We start from the raw sequence: 18,468 nt of genomic DNA, 5'->3' as shown, positions 1-18,468 counted from the left end.
TGTTCTCTCTCTCTCTTTTCTTTCTCATGCGTGGTTCGAGTCGTTCTTGATGGCGTAGGTTACATTGTGCTGTGATTTTGGTTGTCTTTCCAACTGTTTTGGTCGTTGGAGCTTTCGCTGTCACACTGCCGTGCCATTATCTTACTCTTATCCAGCGGTTGGTCCACTAAACTCTGGTCTTTGCATGCACTTGACCCCTTCTTACGCCTGGTTTCGTCTGTTCCACGTGGCCAGAGTTTTCCAAATCACCCTTCATAAAAAGGGCGTCAACCTTGTGGACGATGTAATCCTTGTGGACCATGTGCTACATCCTTGTGGACCATGTGCTCAGAGTTTATCCTTGTTTGACCCTGTTTAATTTTTAATAAAGCTAACCATGATGACCTTCCCTTAAAAAGAAAGAAAACAATCTATGAATTGATGCTTACAAAATATTTTCAGTTTTTTTTCTCTGAAAGCACATTTGTGTTTCGTTTGGAATACCTGCTTGATATGCATTACCCTCCATATCTAAATATACGTCTTCCTAAAGGTTTCAACGCCGACTATATACGAATTTATAGACATATTTTCAAGTGTGGATTCACTCATTTTGCTCCATATATAGTCCTTGTTGTAATCTCTAAAAAGACTATAAGTCACCTTATAAAAACCAAGTAATCCGAAAACACTAAGACGTGGTACATTAACTCTTATCTCGTTCCTTGTTTCTTGACATAAATAAATGAATCAATCAATAAAAGATGTGGAGCGTGTATGTTTTCAATGACATGCAGTGATCAGTTCATTGCATGCAATGATATTTATTAGCAAATAAACATTAAATTCTCTCGTTTTACCTCCGTCTTGATCGCGGTGCATAATCTAAGATGACTTATCCATCTGGACGGAGGGAGTAATAAGTTCCTGTAATCCAGATAAGCCTTTGAGATTTTTTTTGATGCCAATAAGCCCTTGAGATGCAAATGGCAGTACTTATAAGCCCTTGAGGCCAACAATGATAAGACGAAATTAAAACAAGAGGAAGGTCACAGCCTCACAGGGAAGAAGAGAGATCCCATTTGGGTCCGGTCCGAGTCCGACTCTTTCAATAATAGGGGGAAGCGGGAGGCAGCAGGGGGAAGCGGGAGGCAGCAGGGAGCAGGCAGGCAGGCACGCAGCCATCGCCTCCCGGGAACCCAATGGCCATGGCCCAGTCGTTCTCCGCTCGCCGCCCGCCCCCCTCCCCGGCGCTCGCCTCCCCCTCCTCCCCGGCCTCCTCCTGGTCTCCCCCGAGGCGCGGGCCGCGGCGCCGCCGGGCCCTCACGGCCGCGTCCTCCCTCCATTTCCGGCCGGAGGACGTCGCCGAGCTCGCGCACAACAAGGTTCGCCGCAACCAGCTTTAACGGGCTGCCGCCTTCGTTTTTCGGTCGACTAAGGACTCGGCTCGTGTTTCAAGGTCTTGATTGCGGCGACGGTGGCGGGCGTGATCGGGCAGCTGGCCAAGCCCTTCACCTCCGGCAGGGACAGGGGCAAAATCGACATCGTCAAGGCCGCCGCCCAGTCAGGGGGCATGCCCTCCACCCACTCAGCGGTGAGACCATCGTCTACTGACCATTGATTCCTTCGGTTTGCACTGTAGTGCGCAAGAGCGTGTTTGGCTCTCCTTAGGCCCTCCCTGGGATAAGGTTGTGCTCCTGTTACGGGGGTCAAACAATCCTTCCAGAGGCTATTTTGGCCATTGCATTTCTGTGCAACTTTATAAACGGATAGTACTTTACATTTGGATGTACTAGTAGCATTATACGATGATGAAAAGTACATTTTAACATCAAATGAAAAATCTAATGATCGGTATGTTATATTGCTGATGTAGATTGTTTTTATTATCTATTGTTGGTCAAACTTTGGAAGAGAATTAGAGCCAACAACAAAGGCTTTTCACCCCTTCCATTGCAAGAATGAAGCAGCATAATGCTTTATAAAAAAAAGTTGGGCTGCATGATTTCTAGGCAACAAGTAATAAGAAATTAAGAATGGAGATAGAACGGAAACGTGGACCACAATTACTTGTGTCCGCACCCCGTATTGTGAATATGCATCTCGAAGTTTCAAAACATTTTGAAGGAAAATCATGGTTGTACTACATTTTATATACCAGTTTTGCATACACGATTTCGTTTCTTTGCACGGTTCACAAGTGATCACATTTTTTGTATGATTTATTTTTGTAAATGCTCATACTGCAGCATATTATGCATTTGTATTTTTTTTTTTGAAAACTCATGAACTGTATTTTCACAATAGGCTGTGCCTGCACAATACAATTCATGAATTGCTTCTGAAGTACAAGCACAATACAATTCGAAATGAAGCATTACTGCTAAAAAAAGCATCGTAATAAGAGAAAAATAAAATAAGGATCCACGGGGCATGTATTTAAAATGGTGACTGTTAGTTATATGAGGAAAGTTAGAACCAGGGGTCATGGTACTTTATGGAAACATAAACAACATGGTACTTTATGAAATTTGGGCAAATTCTAGGGCAACAAGTTAATAATGGAAATAAAAAGAAAATGCGGACTTTCCACAATTAGTTGCATCCACACCCCATGTTGTGAATATGCATATTGAAGTTTGAAAACAGTTCGAAAGAAAATCACGGCCGTACTGCATTTTATAACATACTCCCCCCGTTCACAAATATAAGATGTTTTAACTTTTTGGTGATCGGATGTATATAGACACGTTTTTGCGTGTTTGTTCAGTCATTTCAGTACGTATGTAGTCCATATTGAAATATCTAAAACATCTTATATTTGTGAACAGAGGGAGTACCAATTGACAATTGTACACACAATTTTGTGCCTTTGTACGGCTCACAAGTGATCACACTTTTGTACTTTTGTGCATTTATTATTTTTTTCTTGTTTTGTGAGAACTCACAAAATGTACTTTCACAATGGGTTGTGCGGTGCCTGCATCTAGTTGCAGATTTTTATTTGTCGGTCATATATCTCTTATCTATCGCGGTGAATAATTAATTTGTGGGCATCTATCTAATGAGTTTGTTTCATAGAGGCTTCTGAAGTGCAAGCACAACACAAACACATCGTAAAAGAGAATAAAATTAAGGACACGTGAGACATGTATTTAAAATGGTGAACCCAAATCATGAGATGCACAGGGACAGATGTGACTTTCAACTATATGAGGAAAGTTACAACCAGGGAGTTTTACAATAAGGCGTCCACTAATCCTGTATGGCCAACGAAGGCATTATAAGGCAACCAAATTACTGTGAGTTGTTAAAGGAAATAAATCCAGAAACTATATAAATACGTACACACTACTGTCCCTATGTACAGAGGCTGACAACTCTATGCTCCCATTCATCATCATGCTTTCCATTTGCACTGTCATAATTAGAATCACAAATCAACACTTAGAATGGTGTTTGGATTCTTGAGTTGCTTTGTTAGTAAAAAGAAAAAGTTACATCAGGAAACATGTACTATGGAATAGGAATGGAGCAAGGTATTATCACAACATGTTAGTTCTTATTCAAGCGTACAATCATATATTTTTGAGAGGTAAAACTATTAATTCTTGCCAAAGTGACAATTGAAATTTCGAATGGTTCTAACTATTATTCCTCATGTTGTAGGCAGTTGTGGCAGTGACTACCTCGCTTGCGCTAGAAAGGTTAGCTTCTTTAACATGCTTTAGATCAGGGCTGACATGTTTGTGCTTGTTTTTGCCCCTAGTTTTTGTGTTTTTTTATTGTTGATTCGGGGTTTAGAATGCAGGGGGTTTGGTGACTCCATATTCGGGATGTCGGTGATATTTGCCTCGCTTGTAATGTATGATGCTCAGGTATGGTAGATTTAATGCTTTTATTTTCTCTCTTATGTCTGCTAAATTATCAATCTGTCCATTTATCAACATCAAGTTGCCGGTGATCGGGTGTTGTGTCTCAGTTTTTTTTTTTTTTTGCAATCCCAATCTGCTAAATTCCAAAGTATTGCAAACTTAAGTTTGACATTGATTTGATTGAGACTTAGTACGAACATGAGAACATGCTGCATTACCAGGAATGTAACTCTATTAATATCCAGCGGGCTCTTCATTTCTGCTGTATTGATTGGCTTAGATCTCCCCATTTCTGTTGCGTTTCTTCACGAAACTTGCAAAACTCAAGTTTGGGATTCATTTGATCGAGACTTGGTATGAATACTGGAACATATTTCGTTATCAGAAATGTAACTCCCTTAATACTCAGAGGACTCTTCATCTCTGCTGTATTGGCCTAGATCTCCCTGTTGCTGTTGCTGTTGCTGTTGTGGTTTCTTTTTCATGAAACTGGAAGGGCAAAGGTGTTAGATGTTTAACAATCATGTTTCACACACATAAGATAAAAAAGAAGAACATCCATTAAGGAACGATATTGGTCTGGTACATTTGCTTTTTGCCTCTCCCCTCTTGAATCTTGTAGACATGCCATGTGGACTGCCTCTAATTTCCTCACACTTTGCTTGCAATCCCAACACGTCCAAAAAAGACAGAACATGGTGAGCTGCACTTTGTAGTTTGCATGTAGGATGCCCCTGCTATTAGCTGACATATTCTAGTGAAAAGAAATGCCAGCTTGCGCTGAAGTATGAAGCACTATCCTGTACCTTTACATGAGTTGTGACTTTCAGGGCATCAGTCTGTGAACACTCCCCTCCCCCCCCCCCCCCCCCCCCCTTCTGATTCTGTGCACGTCTAAAACCAGTGCATGCCATAATCTAGCCTCCACTATGTAATTGCATATATCGTTGTCGGTGCCACCGACTTCGTCAGTGCATTTGAACATGGTTAATTTCTTCTCAGCCTGGTGTGGGATGCAGCTGTAAAAAGTTTGACCAGTTCAGTTAGTACCCATGTTTTCTTTGTGAGGCCCTGTAGTGGGTATCCCTGTCTGTTGCAAGTTGTTAGGGTACATGGCCGGTACATGTTCCCATCTATTTATCATCCATACTGCATTTTATGCCAAACTAAATCTGACCTTTGTTAATGGCCTGCAAAAAATCTTACATGAAGCTTGATAGCGTCGTTGCAGATTAGAATTTCGTTGTGCGCTTTCACAAGGAAATACTAAAACCACCGTAGCTAATGCTCATCCCATGCTTATTTGTTGTTTTATTAAACAGGGAGTCAGAAGAGAGGTGGGCAAGCACGCAAGGCTTTTGAACAAGCTATGGGCCCTGCGGGAGCAGACGACGACTCAAGTTCAGGAGGACGGTGGTGGCCAGGTGAATTCCACCTCCGAACTCCTCCCCGCAAACCGCGAGCTCGTCTTCGTTCCTCGGGACGCATCTACGTTGCAGCGTTCAAACGGCATCCCCTCCTCGACGCGCAACGACGCGACAAAACCGCCTAGATGGAGCTCCCTCCAAAGCTCAGTGCCAGAGCTAACCGAGTTGACAGAGGAGCATGGCCGGCTGAGCGAGTCCGTCGGCCACACGGAGGCGCAGGTCACAGCCGGCGCCTTGCTAGGCTTTGTTGTAAGCTTAGCCGTCCACGCGATACTGTAACAACCACCACTTCCATTATTCTTTTACAACATTGATTGATTACGTGTATGGTACATATACTAGATTTTTACGTGAAGAAACAACACAAGTGGCTGATTGATTGCTACGTACATATTTGACTATGCACCGGTTAACCGGAGTCTGAGCCTGGACACGGACGGCTGCTGACTTGATGCTGCTGCATTGGACATTGCAACGCGGCAGCTGCCATTTCTTCTGTAAGAGTACAGAGAAGGGTACTCGCTTCAGTAGGAGGAGTATATGTTTATGCTCATATGTGCTCATCAACAGGGGCTTTGATGTGCGTGGGGAGACGATTAGTTAACTCAGACGGTGAGGAGGAGGAAGCGTGACGCATCTGGCGTTGCTTTCTCTTAATGTAACGCTGTTTGATAAATAGGTAAATTCATTGGTCTTAGTGCAGGGCTCAAATTGAATTGCACCTGCACTGTACAACAGTTGATCATGCGAGTACCGGATAATGGCAGCGAGATTCCGACTCGGGTTATTCAAACTCAAAAGACCTTTCTGAAGTTGTAACGCAAGGAAGAAAAGAAAAAAGGTAACAAGTGACCTAATTGTCCAATTTAGGAGGGCAAAGTTCCAACTGTTTATAAGCATGGATGTAAAGTCACCAATTCTTGTTGATAAGGTAAAATGCACATATTTGACATACCAAGATTTTTGTGTAGTTTTAGCACTTCTTTTAACTCAGCTCTCTGGTAAAAAAGCCCTACCGTAATAACATAATTATCTAAAAGTTAAATAAAAATACCAATAATATAATTCTGCAGAAGAATGAATAGATTTTTTTTTGTGGGGGGGGCGGACACTTGGATCTATTAACCAACCAACGCTAAAAACAACCCTGTAAACTAAGAAGTTACATTGAAGTCCCCGGGGCGACTCTCTTCTTCCTCTTGAACGGCCCGACAATACATGCACCGTCGCAAGCCGCTTGAACCGGAGCTAGCCCAACATTGTTTACCACGGACTGCAAATCCTCAAGGCCATGGACATATCGAAACATTGCCCTGGAGAAGAAGCCATCACAACTAGAAGAGCTGTAGATCAAAGAGACTGACCTCCAAGTAATCTTGCATGCCTCACTCCCACCGCGTACGGAGGGCAAACCTACGTGACAACGATGAGGCCGGACGACCCAACTACGAAGGGAAGCCGCCGCCGCCACCGCCGACAAACCCTGCAAACCCTAGCCTCACCATCAACGCTCGTGAACCATCAACGTCGTAGGAAGCACTATCGAGATGGGATATCTCAAGGAATAATTATTCGCCGGTAGACACCAAAGCCACTATCAACGAAGCGTCACCAGAGACGACTTTATTGTAGGGCCAGCGGAGGAGGAGGGGGACGGCGACCGACCAACGGAGGAGCGTGGTGCGCCGAAGATCGCCTCCTGCTAGGGTCAGGAGAGGAAACGGTTTGGAACTTGACAAAATTACTTCAATAGAAAAACCTTACTCTACTCATTTTGGCTAGCCAAAACACAAAGGTCCAAAGTTTATCTAGTGTCATTCCCGGATACAAACCCTGCTAGATCAAAAGCTTGACACATGAAACCAACACATTTACTATAGCAATCTTGCCTTGATATTTACAAAGGATGCAGAAGGAAGAAGATTTGGCACACCTAAGGAACTGGATGTAAATTCTTTATGTAAGGGTGTGTTTGCAAAGACTTGTGATACTTAATATATGGCCTTAATCCATTTCGCAATTTTTTTGACGTTGAGTTAATCTGAAATATGGCACCTTCAGCAACATGCAATATTAGAAAAAAAAACATCACCTTCTATTGTGGAAATTAACAAGGCTAGCTCGATATATTCCATTGCGCAACTTAACAAGACTAGCTTGATATATTCCATTGCAGAAAATTCTCTCAACTGTTTACCATGCATGGTGAGTAAAACAATTTTACCCCTTTCTCATGAAAAAAAGTTTTAGTCGTAAAATTTAAGTAAGTATTTTTGTGTGAAGGATTGAGTTAATTTTTCCTTAGTTATTTGAATTTTGTTATCCTTATGTTTTCGAATGAACTTGTATAACTTTTTTTCTGAAAAAGCTCACCCTTATGTTTAATTTGGATTTATACTCCCCTTTTATCGCTTGAACAGAACGGAAAATCAAACACGAAGATTCTTTCATAGTTAATAAGATCTCTGGTAACCACTGATATGTGTCTCAAATATCTATGATCATCTTATCATGAATAGTAAACAAAACTATACATTCTCATTCCTCACAAAAACAAGAAATCATATGTTTTCTTCACCTTACCCCAGTTCCAAAATTCAGATGACCAAATTAAACTATTTATCTTCCCTAAGCATATTATTTTTTCATGAAAAATATCATAAAGTCATTGAACCAATGTTCTTAGCTCTAATCCTGAACTTTTTCTCCCACGTCGATCTTAGTATTTTGAAAAAGCAAATTCAAGCCTCAGCTTGATACCATTCAAATCTAATCCATTGATGTTTTTGATCTATACAAATCAAATCATTTATGAGCACCCCTGAATCCTATATCCTATATACCTAAATAGTTGATTCTCACTAGCTCTAATTCTCATGGGAAAAGGCCCACCTTACATGCATCATGCATGCTCATAAATATCCTACAACGATATAATAATTAAATACAATAAAATGTATGTATTTTACTTCCAAATTCTCATTTGTTAATCCAAATACTAATTATTCATTCAACCAAATCTCATTGAAATAATTGCAAGCAATTTCTGTAACAACCATCTTTAGTAAACACAGGAAAAAATGGAAACCAGACACTCTGAAGTCATGAAAGGGAACAAGTACCCATAGTACAGGGCATATAAACAGCCCCCAAGGCCCCACTATCTCTCTTCACACTGATCTCCAACAAGAAACCTACGAAGCAAGTCCAGCCAAATTGAAACCTCAAAACTATATCCTCATTGTGTCCAACCAGGCTAGCTCCACAACGCGTATGCATTGCTAGATTGTTCTTTGTAAATGTGACTTCGAGTTTGCCATTAATTTGTTGAATGAATATACCACCTTAGTGGAGCAAATTAACTGACCTATCTGCTCTAATAAGCATAGCGTAGCTAAATAATACTTGCTCCAAACTTTGCAGGTTAAACAAATTAAGGCAAACTCGAAGCGACATATACAAAAATTCCCTTTATACACATTTAGACGCATTCCGTACCAAGGTAGATCGACGATCAAATGAACCAGGTCTTAACAAAAACATGAAAAACAGGAGCTGATCAGATCAACAGTACTATAGCATGGCAGCTAGCTAGGCAAAGCTCCATTTAACTACTTGGAGAACCTGAGGAGGTCGGCGGCCTCACAGCCGAGGTACTGCAGTGGCATCCTCTGCATGGAGGAGGTGCTGCTGCCTCCAAGTTGCTCCATGAGCTGCTGCTGGTGCTGCTGGTAAGGCGCCATTGATGCTGCTGCGGCGGCGGCAACCTTGCCCTGGAAGAGCTGGTCCAGGTTCTGGTGCGAGGCGAGGAGCTTGTCCAGGATGGACCAATCCGTGCCGGGGAAGCGGGCGTCGCTTCCACCGCCACCGCCACCGTGATGGTGGAGCATTCCGTTGGTGCCGCTCGACGTGAGCTTCATCAGGTTCTGTGAGCACTCGAGCTCGTGCGGCCTCATGGCGACGGCGGCTGGTGCGCCGGGGAGGAAGGAGGAGAGCGTCTGCTGCTCGTGCTCGGCGCTCATGAGCTGCGGGAGCTGCATGGACGCGTCGAAGGAAGGGAAGTCGTAGTGCTGCTGCTGCTGCTGCATGAGGTGGCCGGGGTTGTGCATGATGTGCTTCTGGTCCGTGGCCATTTGCATCGCGCCGGCGGCGGAAGCTGGGACCGGGAAGGGGTGGAGGAGCTCGTCGTCGTCGAACCCCGCCATCTCCGCCGGGTTCATGCCTCTCGTGTAGCTCTTCTTGGTGAAAACCCTACACACCACCCAGCCATCTTCCTGCATTTCGGACCAAATTATACTGGTAAGAAAAGACAGCCAGTATCTGTGAGACTTGCTTTCAGTTTGTGTCTGATGAATGCTTTGCCTACCTGGACCTCGACGTTGTCTTCGTCGAGGCGGTACTCGTGCATGATCCAGTCGGTCTTCTTGCCGTGGGGAGCCCTCCCGACGTAGAACACCAGCGTCTTCCTCATGCCGATCCTCCTGGCGCCGCTGCCGAGGAAGATGGCCTTGTCGCGGCCCGTGGCCTTCCAGAACCCCGCCGTGGTGGCCCGGTTCGTCCGCGTCCCCGTCGGGTACTTCTTGTCCTTGTGGCTGAAGAAGTACCACTCGTTCTGAGGGCCCGTGCCTATCCTGCACCGATCTGCCATGCCATTACATGACACGACACATGCATATAGTTTGTCAGCACGATCTGAGTTAATTAATACCCCATCATCAGATTATTGTTAGCTGCCTGAATATGGGGGCCTCGGCCGGCTTGGTCGCCTACCTTTGAGGTCCCATGGCTCAAGCTTGTTGAGGTCGATCTCCCTGATGACGTCAAGATCTATGGCCTCATAGGCGACCTTCTTCCTCAGGTAGTAGTAGAGGAGCTCCTCGTCCGTCGGATGGAACCGGAAGCCCGGTGGCACTGACAGCGCGCCGCCACTCGGATGCATGCTGGCTCTCGATCTCCCTCGCCGGCCCTAAGATCGATCTGAGAAGAAGAAGCAAGCACCATGTGTGGAGCCAGTCAGCAAAACCAAATCAGAAGCTCCTCTCACATTAACAGCCTTTTTCCTCTATATACCTTCCTCATCATGCATAGATAGAGGTAAAAAAGTACAAGAGGAAGAGCACGCACCTTGGAGATCTCCTGCTGCCTTTTGTGCCCGGCCGCCTGGTTTCTCCCCGCAGCAACGAAGGATAGATAGATAGAGAAACAAGAGAAACAGGAGGAAGACGATGGTGCAAGGGAAGTGAGGAGGATGTGACGGGTTATATGGAAAGGGGAAGCGGCGAGGCAGCAGGGTTAGCCAGTCCAAGATGCTCACCAGAGACAAACCCTAGGTCTATAAAATGTTGTATATACTGCCTGTGCTGTGCATGGATGGGTTTGAGCTGGCCATTGGTGCCATACTATATAGGTAGCTAAATTCTTTACGAGAGCATTGACCATACTGATAGGATCACAATACTAGCGTCCATGCACATGTAATAATATGGACCAGGCATGTCTTGGGGCAGTTTTGGAAGGACTAAATGAAAAGAAGGGGGTATTGTCCCTTGATTAGGGGACCCTGCCCCAAAACTGGCCTCAGAAGGAGCAACCTGGTGTCTCCATCTGGAACAGTAATGTATCATTCTTGTGTGATCTTTTGCAGATGCGCCCCTGCCATGCAAAATTATCGAGGCCGATTATCGGTGTTTGTTCTTTCTGAGAGAGAAAAATGTGTTGGAGAGAGCAAGTGAGCAAGGAGGGTTAGTCTGTAAGAAGTAGTACTATGCGGTAGAGTGGTAGACTATCTGTGCTCCAGTTTGGACTTTGCACGTGGGAGTCAGGGGAACAGGGGAATTAAACTCTAATTCCATCGCCCCAAATCCCAATCTCTCCATTCTTCTTCTATTCCCTGCAAATCGCCTTACTTTATTTGCGCCGCGCTTTAGATTAATGCCTAATCTTTGTGATCTTGTCTTGGCCGTAGGAATGACTTTTGTTACTTTACTCGTCCCGATTAGAGATCTCAGCCTAGGTAAATTTGAAAGTTGTGTTACTACTAAGTGACTTTGCGTGGCATCTCGTCTTGAAATTACTTAACCAGCTATAGCTAGCTCGTTGTCAACTCTCTGTCCAGTCAGACGACTGGTAACTTTCTGGATATATGGTTAAGATGTAACATTTCATTCGCAAAAAGGAAAAAAAGGTGTAGCACTTCGGTATGATGTACCTCCTGTATTCTATATACTTCCTCCGTTTCAAAATAAATGTCTTAACTTTATATTAACTTTAATATGAAATTGTATTAAGCTTTAAACACTTATTTTTAGGACGAAGGTAGTATATGGTTAGGCAGTAACACATATAGACAATTAACGTACGACTATTAGAATTTATATGCGTTTTCTAGAAAAGGAAGTACTTATATAAGTCTCTTTTTCTTGCGGGGAAGTGCTTATATAAGTCACAGACAGTTTTCTGCAAAGGTATTATAGGATCTTTACGTAACATGATTGACAGTATAATTACAGCGTATGTAGGAAGGCGTACACAGCATGGAAATCACACGGGGTAAAAGATCACATATATACGGGCCGAGGGATGGCGTATTTGAAGAGCTACATGTACAGTGCAGCACATTGATCAAGGTGACATAGGGAACCAAAGCAACGTAGAGACACAGTCACTGCATGCACAGCTAGCTAGGAAAGAAATGAATTAAGACACGAGAACTTCCACGTACGCGCTTGTCCATGGGGTTCGTGATCTATATCTCATCTCTGCGTCGTGGTCACGCATGTACCTACGTACACACGATGGCAAGCTAGCTAGGCAGCAATTCGTGGAACGTCGGCACAACGATCGAGTGACCCTATGTGAGTAAAACAGCACTGATATTGTTTGGGGGAAAAAGAGGTGGAGACTGTACACAAATCTCCTCGTGTGCACTTTCTGCTATCTGCCGACACCTGTCTAATCAAAGCATCCCATTCCTCCACTCATCCGTGCATGATGCTATGTCTAATGACTCACGCGATTGCTACTTGGTATATTCCACACGATCCTGGCACAATTCCAGGATCGGGCGGAACATGCCAAGAAACGAAAGGGAGCCGAGGAAAGGCACATTATGCGTGGGCGAACGGATAACATGGGATGCTCTGGTTGGCTAGGTGGCGGCAGATCGCAGAGGGCGCACACAAGAGGAGGTTTGAGTATGGTCTCTACCGATTACACGATGATATATCAGCATCAGCTAAAAGAAAAAAAATATCTAATGGTCGGTATTCTTAAGACGCTTTTAGTTGCTATGTGTACAAGTTTTTTGTGCACACATATTATGTCTAAGGACTTCTTATCACTTTTTAGCCCTCAAGATTAGTCATGTTTTTATAGTATCTTTCCTATGGCGTTCCATACATGTTAAAACTTAGGGCAGTGCTAGCCCCAAGCCCGGTGATATGAGCCCCCTCTCGATCGCCTCACACATCGTAGGATTAGGTGAAGGTAACCGTTGGATCAAACCCCCCTCCGCAACGCCTCCCCCAGCATGCTCGCGTGTGAACTTTGGGTGTCATCGCCACCGCTGTGAGTGTTGTTGGCACCGAAGAACAGTAACAAGCTTTGTAGCATTATCGGTCAGCTTACAACATTGGCGTTAGTCCTTTGCAGCACCGTCGTCGTCCCTTTGAAGCATCAGTGGTGGCCCCATTTTAGCATCTTGCTATGGCTTGAAGCACCAGTGCCAGTCTTATAGCGTCCAATGGCCGGCTTGCAATAACACACTATGAGTGATTGGTCCGCCTGCAACACTAGCACCTGGCCCTGTAGTGCGGTGGTTGGCATTAATGTAGGTCGTCTATGCCTTGCAACAATGAGGGCTGGGAGGAGGAGCATCAAAAGATGATATCGAGGCGCAATGATGACATAGAGAAGCCAAAGAGATAGGAGAATGGGTATGTGCTTGGGTGAAGAAGAATTATGTTAACCATGGGTGTGTGTCACGCTCTCGGAGCGATGAGCGCCATCAATTCTAATTGTTTCCCTAATAATTAAGTTGAGTATTGATGACCCACAAGTATAGGGGGTCAATTGTAGCTTTTTTCGATAAGTAAGAGTGTCGAACCCAACGAGGAGCAGAAGAAAATCACAAGTAGTTTTTAGTAAGATATTGTCTGCAAGTGCTGAAATTGTAAGTAGCGAGTAGTTTGGTAGCAAGATAATCTGTAACGAGCAAGTAACGATAATTGTAACAAGTATGCAGAAAGGTAGCCCAATCCTTTTAAGGAAAATGACAGGCCAAAACGGTCTCTTAAGATAAGCAAAGCGTTCTTGAGGGTACACAGAATTTCATCTAATCACTTTCATAATATTGGTTTGATTTGTGTTCGCTATTTTGATAATTTGATATGTGGGTGGACCGGTGCTTAGGTGCTGTTCTTACTTAAACAAACCTTCTACTTATGATTAACCCTCCCGCAAGCATCCGCAATTACGAGAAAAGTATTAAGGATAAATCCTAACCATAGCGTTAAATTCTAGGATCCAATCGGTCCGTTACGGAATAGTGCATAAACTGGGGTTTAAGTTTCTGTCACTCTCTCAACCCACCATCTATTTACTACTCCACAATGCATTCCCTTAGGCCCAAATATGGTGAAGTGTCATGTAGTCGACGTTCACATGACACCACCAAGGGAATCACAACATACATACTATCAAAATATCGAACACATATCAAATTCACATGATTACTTGCAACATGATTTATCCCGTGACCTCAAGAACAAAGGTAACTACTCACAAACAACAAACATGCTCATGATCAGAGGGGTATTAATATGCATAATGGATCTGAACATATAATCTTCCACCAAATAAACCATATAGTAGTCAACTACAAGATGTAATCAACACTACTAGTCACCCCCTAGCAACAATCTATAGTTCCGGTAACAAGATTGAATATAAGAGATGAACCAGGGTTCGAGATGAGATGGTGCTGGTGAAGATGTTGATGGAGATTGCCTTCCCCAAGATGGGAGAATTGTTGGTGATGATGATGACGATGATTTCCCCCTCCGGGAGGGAAGTTCCCCCGGCGGAATCACTCCGCCGGAGGGCAAAAGTGCTCGTGCCCAAGTTCCGCCTCGAGGCGGCGGTGCTCCGTTCCGAAAGTATTATTGTGATTTTTTCTAGGTCAGAACCACTTATGTACCAGAAGATGGGCACCGGAGGTGGGCTGAGGAGGCCACAACCCACCAGGGCGCGCCAGGGGGGCCTGGCGCGCCCAGGTTGGTTGTGCCCACCTGGTGGCCCCCCTCTGGTACTTATTGGCTCAAATATTTCTTATATATTTCATAAAAATCTCCGTAAAGTTTCAGCCCATTTGGAGTTGTGTAGAATAGGTGGCCTGACGTAGCTTTTCTAGGTCCAGATTTCCAGCTGCCGGAATTCTCCCTCTTGGCGTGTTCCTTGCAAGTTATGAGAGAAAAGACATTAGAATTACTCCAAAAAGCATTATTATGGATAAAAACATTGTAAATAACAGGAAGAAAACATGATGCAAAATGGACGTATCAACTCCCCCAAACTTAGACCTCGCTTGTCCTCAAGCGAAAACCAAAATCGAAAAACATGTCCACATGCTTTGAGAGAGAGGTGTCGATAAAAAACGAAATATGGACATAGAAGCATCATGTTAATTATTATAACAACAACAAGATTAAACAAAGGACTTTTATCATAGAACTTTCATCATATACTTCCTATGAATAAGTAATAGTTCATCACAAAATCGAAGTATAAAGCAAAAACTTTATTAGAAACCAATTAACTATGTTCTCAGTCAACTTTGCAACTACAATTCGTCATCTTTGCAGGAAGAGTCACGAGTCGGAGACTTTAATGCAAGTCCACATACTCAACCATCGTATAGTCTTTTATGATTGCTAACACTCACCTTGTACCCATGAACAAAATGTTTCAACCGGACATAGAGAAAGATAGGGTCTTACGATTTTGCCTTCCAACATACTCACCTCAAGGGTGATGTCAACATTAATAACTCATGCCATCTATATTCAACTGGACATATGTGCCTAGATCTTTCCTCGCCATATGATGCTTGCCAAAAAGAGAAAAATAAAAAGGAATAGAGAGAAAACTTCGACTTTTTGCATAAAAGTAAAAGACAGACCCTTCGTAGAGGGAAGCAGAGGTTGCCATGCGCTTATTTGTTTGTATGCTCAACCCCTTAGTGCAAAAGAACGTCACGTTACATTGCCCCTTAAGATGACAACCTTTATTATGCAGTCTGTCGCTTTTATTCGTTGTCATCCAAGTTCGTGTAACACTCGATTTTCTCTTACACTAAAATATCTCACATATTTAGAAGCAATTTTATTGCCTTTTTGCACCGATGACAACTTACTTGAGGCATCTTGTTCAATCCCTAGGTAGGTATGGTGGACACTTGAAAAAGATTTGGGTTTAGGGTTTTTTGGATGCACAAGTAGTATCTCTACTTAGTATAGAATTTTTGGCTAGCAAAGATAGGGGGCAGGCATCACATGTTAAAGGATCTATGACAACATGACTTCTATGTGAATATAAACAAACATAAACCATTAAGTTGTCTTCCTTGTCTAACGTCAACAATTTTGGCATATAATATTTTGATGAGGGCTCACAATCACAAAAGATTTCTAGGATAGTATATCTATATGTGAATCTTCTCTTCCCTTATTAATTCTTTCATGAGTTGCATCATTGGCTAATGCTATGTTTGTCAATCTCTAATAAAAGTTTCTTACTTATACTTTTCCTTATGTGGTGCTATCACCTACCATAGGATTAGTGTATGATCATATTGATTTATTTCCTCTCTTTTATTTATTTCCTTTCTCTTTTTATTTCTTTCTTATTTCTTTTCTTTATTTGCAACATGAAAGTAATGAAAGTAAAAACTCAAACTAGCTTCATTATATAACTTGCACATGATTGCAATGATGGATCACTAAGCAAACTTCTAGAAGAAGAAGAAAAGATCGAACTAAAATTTATTCATCTAAGCAAAAGATTGAACTAAAATAAGTAAAAGTAAAAAGATAGTGGGATGATACGATACCGGGGCACCTCCCCCAAGCTTGGCGGAAGCCAAGGGGAGTGCCCATACCTGATACTTAGTTCTCCTTTGGTGGTGAGGAAGAGATCTTGTCCTTAAGGGTCAAGAGATCCTGCAGCTGACGGATGTCGCTCCAGAGATAGGCAATATGCTCTTGATGCAGAATATTTTTGCGAGTGAGATTCTTATTTTGTATACGAACTGCTTCAAAGACACGAAACGCTTCAATCTCAGCAGGTGTAAGGTGAGTAATATAGGGTTTAAGGATATCTTCCTCCTCCTCCTCCTCGGCCAACAATGCTTGTGTTGCCACCGGGGATGGATCTATAGTAGTTTCCTTGCCCTTGTCTCCCTTGTTAGCATCCGTGGGCTCCTCCCTCTTCGTCTCGATCTTCATCAGCCAAGCATCCTCTTCCATGTGGTTGGAGGAGCAGGACGACATGATGCCTAGCTTGGCAAATCTGACCAGAAACAGCAAGAAAAGAGAACGGAGGATTTTCTCCGCGATACGGTGGTTAACAGGTTTCGAGAAGTACATATAGATTTTTTATCTTGGAGAACAAGCACATGGAAGAAAAATGGAGTACGGGAGGTGTGCCAGGTGAGCACAACCCACCTGGGCGCGCTAGGCAAGCTTGGCGTGCCCTGGTGTATTGTGCCCACCAGGGGACGCTTCCTGGGAGTTTCTTTATTTCCAAAATTTTAAAATATTCCAAAACTGATAAAAAAATAATTTTGCAGATTTTTCGGAGTCCGTTTACTTATCGTATCATGTACCTCCTTATTTTGACGATTCTGGAGTGTTCCGGAAGGACTCTTTTATGTATTCTTCCGGTGTCAAAGTTTGGATAATATGCTTTCAACATTAATAGGCGTACCTGAGATATAATGCTTTATTCGTTGTCTATTGACAACCTTCGGGTTAGTACCTTCAGAATTATTTATTTTTATGGCACCGGACCGGTAAACCTCCTCGATGACATAGGGGCCTTCCCATTTGGAGAGGAGTTTTCTTGCAAAGAATCTGAAACGAGAGTTGTACAAAAGAACATATTCTCTGACTTTAAACTCACGTTTTGAATTCTTTTTTCATGCCATCTTTTAACCTTTTCTTTGAATAACTTTGCATTTTCATATGCTTGTCTCCATTCATCTAATAAGCTTATATCAAATAACCACTTTTCACCAGTAAGTTTGAAATCATATTTGAGTTCTTTAACTGCCCAATATGCTTTGTGTTCTAACTCAAGAGGCAAATGACAAGCTTTTCCATAAAACATTTTATAAGGAGACATACCCATAGGATTTTTATATGCTGTCCTATAAGCCCAAAGTGCATCATCTAATTTCTTAGACCAATTCTTCCTGGACCTATTGACAGTCTTTTGCAAAATTAATTTTATTTCTCTATTGCTAAGTTCAACTTGGCCACTAGACTGAGGATGATAGGGTGATGCAATTCTATGGTTAACATCATACTTAGCAAGCATTTTACGGAAAGCACCATGAATAAAGTGTGAACCACCATCAGTCATTAGATATCTAGGGACTCCAAACCTTGGAAAAATAACTTCCTTAAGCATTTTAATAGAAGTGTGGTGATCAGCACTACTAGTTGGAATAGCTTCTACCCATTTAGTAACATAATCAACAGCAACCAAAATATGTGTATACCCATTAGAGGAAGGAAAAGGTCCTATGTAATCAAACCCCCAAACATCAAATGGTTCAATAGCAAGTGAATAATTCATAGGCATTTCTTGACGCTTACCGATATTACCTATTCTTTGACATTCATCACATGATGAGACAAACTTACGAGCATCCTTAAAGAGAGTAGGCCAATAAAATCCAGATCGCAATACCTTGTGAGCATTTCTATCTCCAGCATGATGCCTGTTGGGGAACGCAGTAATTTCAAAAAAATTCCAACACACACACAAGATCTATCATGATAATGCACAACAACGAGAGGGGAAGAGTGTTGTCCACGTACCCTCGTAGACCGTAAGCGGAAGCGTTATGACAACGCGGTTGATTTAGTCGAATGTCTTCACGATCCGACCGATCCTAGCATCGAAGG

The 18,468-nt window shown here is 42.9% G+C and overlaps 2 protein-coding genes across 2 annotated transcripts; one reads left to right on the top strand and one right to left on the bottom strand.

Moving 5' to 3' along the window:
• The first annotated feature begins 1,017 nt into the window (after positions 1-1,017).
• Positions 1,018-5,672, top strand: LOC125518583 (Acid phosphatase/vanadium-dependent haloperoxidase-related protein). Its single transcript, XM_048683395.2, has 5 exons — positions 1,018-1,364; positions 1,439-1,573; positions 3,649-3,686; positions 3,791-3,857; positions 5,177-5,672. The coding sequence occupies exons 1-5, from the start codon at positions 1,182-1,184 to the stop codon at positions 5,558-5,560; spliced, it is 807 nt and encodes a 268-aa protein (XP_048539352.1). The 5' UTR covers positions 1,018-1,181; the 3' UTR covers positions 5,561-5,672.
• A 2,750-nt stretch (positions 5,673-8,422) lies between these two features.
• SMB (NAC (No Apical Meristem) domain transcriptional regulator superfamily protein) lies at positions 8,423-10,647 on the bottom strand. The gene is made up of 4 exons (XM_048687916.2): positions 10,406-10,647; positions 10,052-10,258; positions 9,648-9,922; positions 8,423-9,555 (listed from the first exon to the last, which is right to left on the bottom strand). Exons 2-4 carry the CDS (start codon positions 10,218-10,220, stop codon positions 8,893-8,895), a joined length of 1,107 nt encoding a protein of 368 aa, XP_048543873.1. The 5' UTR covers positions 10,221-10,258; positions 10,406-10,647; the 3' UTR covers positions 8,423-8,892.
• Positions 10,648-18,468: the final 7,821 nt, after the last annotated feature.

The sequence above is a fragment of the Triticum urartu genome, chromosome 7A, assembly GCF_056163025.1.
Source record: "Triticum urartu cultivar PI428250 chromosome 7A, HENAU_Tu73, whole genome shotgun sequence".
Classification (NCBI taxonomy): domain Eukaryota; kingdom Viridiplantae; phylum Streptophyta; class Magnoliopsida; order Poales; family Poaceae; genus Triticum; species Triticum urartu.
Note: the sequence above shows the minus strand (reverse complement) of the source record. Positions and strands in the feature narration are given on the sequence as shown.